This window comes from Odontomachus brunneus, unplaced genomic scaffold (assembly GCF_010583005.1).
Source record: "Odontomachus brunneus isolate Ranch 3 - 2012 unplaced genomic scaffold, Obru_v1 Obru_scaffold_049, whole genome shotgun sequence".
NCBI classification, from domain to species: domain Eukaryota; kingdom Metazoa; phylum Arthropoda; class Insecta; order Hymenoptera; family Formicidae; genus Odontomachus; species Odontomachus brunneus.
Window position 1 is genome coordinate 216,744 of NW_022639499.1, and position 4,537 is coordinate 221,280.

At 35.4% G+C, this 4,537-nt stretch overlaps 2 protein-coding genes across 3 annotated transcripts in view; both read right to left on the reverse strand.

Annotated features, from left to right (window-relative positions):
* Positions 1–1,556, reverse strand: part of LOC116845115 — a 2,982-nt gene extending 1,426 nt beyond the window's left edge. The window contains exons 1-3 of one of the 2 annotated variants that reach the window (XM_032817452.1): positions 1,386–1,556; positions 1,100–1,254; positions 353–1,017 (exon numbers count right to left, since the gene is read on the reverse strand). In XM_032817452.1, coding sequence (XP_032673343.1) covers positions 353–1,017; positions 1,100–1,133 — 699 coding nt within the window. In that variant the 5' untranslated portion in view covers positions 1,134–1,254; positions 1,386–1,556. The remainder of the gene's footprint in view (positions 1–352; positions 1,018–1,099; positions 1,255–1,385) is intronic. The other variant, XM_032817453.1, reaches the window with a different exon arrangement.
* A 1,825-nt stretch (positions 1,557–3,381) lies between these two features.
* The window catches only part of LOC116845169, a 2,676-nt gene continuing 1,520 nt past the window's right edge, over positions 3,382–4,537 (reverse strand). Inside the window, exon 4 of the mRNA XM_032817560.1 lies at positions 3,382–3,775. Coding sequence (XP_032673451.1) covers positions 3,629–3,775 — 147 coding nt within the window. The 3' untranslated portion in view covers positions 3,382–3,628. The remainder of the gene's footprint in view (positions 3,776–4,537) is intronic.

Consider the following 4,537-nt stretch of genomic DNA (forward strand, 5'->3'; position numbering starts at 1 on the left):
TATATATATATATATATATATATATATATATATATATATATGTATATATATATTTGTATATATTTTTTATATATTTGTATTTGAAAATCAAAACTCATACACGAATAATAAGAATGTGTGTCCAGGACTAGGTACATATCAGGAAGTTGACTTTAACTCTCTCTATTGATCGATCTACCGCGTATCCTTAAACAGTTACTTGATTACGATTAAACTGTTGAACAAACAAAACAAAGGATTCGATGTAACGGCCAACAACACGTCAACAGCTGTTGACATAGTCGAGTCATACGAATCGAAATTCCTGCGTTCAAATGACCACGAGGACCTAAGTGAATTCGTCGATACGTACCGGCTTCGCGGTGACATTCGATGTTATGAGGTCGGTCCATAAGATCTTTCCAAAGAAATAACTTTTCTGCGGCTGGCACTCGTTCACACGTCTTTGTTTATTAATATGGAGCGATTTGCCCTTCTTCAACTTGTATTTCTGGCTCGGAATTAAGGATTTCAGCATGAACTTGTTTGTACTCGACATCGCATCATAATAGATTTTGTAAAATGTCGGGCATTTGCCGCTAATGGTGTCCTCCGTCGTATTGAATTCTAAGTCGTTTGTTATGAGGTTAGCACCGACGCTCAGCTGATCCCCAATGAACTCATACATGTCAAGCAGGGCCTCCTCGTTTGTTACGTTATCCGTCAAGATCTGATAATTCTTTACTCCCTTAAAATCGAAGCCCATTCGGTAACGTATCCGGCTGAATTGAAATGATGACGGCGTGAAAACCTTATTGTTCATGTTGTGTACGAAGTCACTGCTCGGTGAATAAGAAATGGTCTTCGGGATGCGACATTTTAGATTTTGATCCTTATGCGGCTGACACTTCAGGTTGAACGCCAGGCCAGCGTTGCTATCCTCATTGTGTCCTCCTGATTTGTTGACGAATAACGTGTCTATCCGCACTTGGAATATGTACGAGGGCGAAGGGTTGCTTTTATCCTCTGCGACATAGCCTAGAAAAAATCCAGCATAACGTTACTCGTTGCAATGAGAGGTATACCGAGATTTAACCGAGTAATGGAACGCTCAACTGACCTAGAAAAAACGGTATCATGGGTAAAACTAACATGGTGTTCCGCTGATTACTGAATAATCCTGGTGTCTCTGTCAGAGATTGCTTCTGCAGAATCGATCTGCTTTCACGACTTCAAGGTCACGTGCAACGTGTAACGTGCAATTCTCTGTAGACGCTGAAGAATGCGCGTCCGACGAGATGCAAACAAGAGCAGAATTTTAGGAAAGATATTCGAACGACGGTCGACGCAAAAGAGCGCAAAAAAGCGATCGATTTTTGGTTTATTGAAAAAAGGAGCTTCCTCACCTTGTATATAGCCCTCGCGTGCCGTGTGGCAGGAATGTGTGTCGCAGAAAGAACTTGCGAAGCTTGGTGTCGCGAATATTTATATTGAGAACCGCGCAGCAGAAAAACGATAATCATTTGTCTCCGGACAAAAGCACCTTTTAAACCATCTTCCAGCTGTTGTATAATAGAAACTAACACACAATAGAAACCGACACACAAATAAATATTTATAAATACAGCAAAATCCAGACGACAGTCAAACTGTTAAACATCCGAAATTTGCGAAATCTCACCGCAGTGTGTGAAAGATACAAGAAATGGATGACGTATTAACTGAAAATACTGAACCCTGCATTTTCAGATTTTTCAGACAAAATTACGTGAAATTATACTTTTATGTTGTCATAATCTTTCATGACAGAATATACGCAAAGAATTCAAGAAAATGCATTCCCAAACGACGCACATACAATTTTGTAAAATTATTACGACATAATCTCGTTTCACTTTACCTGAAAAATTCAAGAATATTCACTACACAATCCGAAGTTTTACTTTCAGTAGTCTCAGTAAGGTATAGGAATAAATAAAGAAACCGGTTTCTTTCAGAAAAACTGTGTGACGAAATAAATGCTTTTTCACATACACCTTTATTTATTCCTATACCTTGTTGAGACTACTAAAAGTAAAACTTCGGATTGTGTAGTGAATATTCTTGAATTTTTCAGGTAAAGTAAAACGAGATTATGTTGTAATAATTTTACAAAATTGTATGTGCGTCGTTTGGGAATGCATTTTCTTGAATTCTTTGCGTATATCCTGTCATGAAAGATTATGACAACATAAAAGCATAATTTCACGTACTTTTGTCTGAACAATTTGAAACTGCAGGGTTCAGTATTTTCTGTTAACACGTCATCCATTTCCTGTAATCGATATTTGTAAAAAAAGCTGATATTTGTAAAACGGCACTCTTGCATATAGTTAGCACTCAACATTGTGCGGAGCGACAAAAGAAATTAACAATTTTGTAACAAGAAGGTCTGTTTACAGAACCAATATCGCTTATTACGTATTGAATCTTCTGCGATCGCACCCGCCAAGATAGGTTTGAAAAAGATCCTGAATGGAAAGTTTTGCGAGGGCAGTACTGATTTTGAAAAAACTTCAATTTTCTCCACAGCGTTACCAATTTGAATCATATTCTGGTTGTACAACTTAAAAGTGTTCTGCGTTTTAAACTGGAAATTGTACTTGGATAACGTATATAACACTGTACGACGATATCTGCAACAAACAATTGCGATTATACGTCGGTTCGCAATGACTCAAAATATTTGCTTTCGTTACACGTCGCGTTAACACGCCTTCGAAGGAAAAATAAACGGGGACGTTGTCAGGGAATTTTTCATTGGCCGTGATTAATATTATGACAATTAATATTAAATTATTATATAGTAATTAATGTCGTAATATAATTGAACGCATTCAACTACTCCATATTAATCGAGAGGTTCATTTAGATGCTGAAAAGTGCATTTGAGTTGATGAGAGAACGAGTGAGATTTTAGAGATTCAGGCGGAAATATCATTTAAATCTTTTATTTAAATCTTTTATCTTGCTTGGCAGATTGTAAATGTTGCCGTCCACATGTTTTATCCTATTTAAAAATGGTTATTACTCTGTCGAGCAGAGATATCCAAATTTTATAAGCTGCTTTACCGTAAGAAATAGACGCAAACAAAACACACATACAGAATCTACGATAATGACAGATATAACAATACACGTAAGAAACTAACACACAATAACGACGAAGAAGAGCCCTAATAAATCGCTGACCTGTATCTGTATCGTATGATCGCGAAAGTAATGGTCTCATGAAATATCTTTAATTACGCCTATGACACACACATATGTATACACTAGTAAGTGACGAGGTAATAAGAATAAGGAATTTATTATTTGGTGATTCTCTACTCATAAAGAGAAGAATTAAGCAAGTCGGAGAAGTTATCGGGCAGCAAAATTATAAATTTTATTTAAAAAAGGATAGAAACATAACAAAAGCTGTATATATATATCGTGTTTACGTAGTTATAATAATTATAACACATTATGCAGTTTAATGTCACATGTCAAGAATATTTTAAAATCGAGTTAAAAATATGTCCTCCGTGTAATTTTGTTCGTTGCCAAATTGAGATCACTGAGCGTATCCCTTAGCGTTTGAATCAACGTGATACTCGTGTCATGTTCTTTACTTCTTTACTGATTCCAATCTAACATTAATCGTTTCGTAGAGATAGCCAACTTTGTTATCTTGCTCATTATAGAGATCAAATGTATTTATAGTCTTAGTGTAGAAATCGTGCTGATTATATGACATTAGAGTCCCCGAATCTTTCTGCAAAAAACAAAAATGCATAAACACACTCGAGATTATACTTATAATCTCACAGAGACCCATTTCACACGAGCCACTTTGACAAAATGGATTAATTATACCTAGTTAATGTAAACAAATTGATGTATTTACATTGATTAACGTTCTTCTTCATAACTGCGTCTAACACATTGGATATTGCGACGAGTCGCCCGGCGATCGATATCGAGATTAATTCACGCACAAAAGAAAGATAATCCAAAGGAAAGATATCAATGCCACGTGACTAATTCTGAACGTTCTCATTATTTTCGGTCTTTAATGGCTGGTTTTTCAACGAAAGTTAACTTAGATTTCAACTTTTTAAGTAAACTGTTTAAGTAAAACAAACGCATTGTTAGAAGTTAAACTTAAATCCAAGTTTAAACCATCATTAAAAAACCGGCCCTCAATGTTTAAACTTAATTTTCAACATAGAATATTCATATAATATATACAGGGTGGACCATTTTAATCCATCCAGTCGAATATGTCGAAAACCAAGCACGAGAGAGAAAAATGTTTCAGACAAAAGTTGTAAGGCTTAAAAAAACGCATTTAACAATAGTAGTTATTTGACATAGGATGGCGTCGCCAAGGTCAGAACAAGGTCAACTTTGCTTTTGTAAATAGAAATACATATTTTTTATTACAGCATTTTATTCAACGTAAAAACGCAAATAACTTTTGCTTGAAAAAATTTTTTATACGACCTCTATTTTCTAAAATATTTACGTAAATATC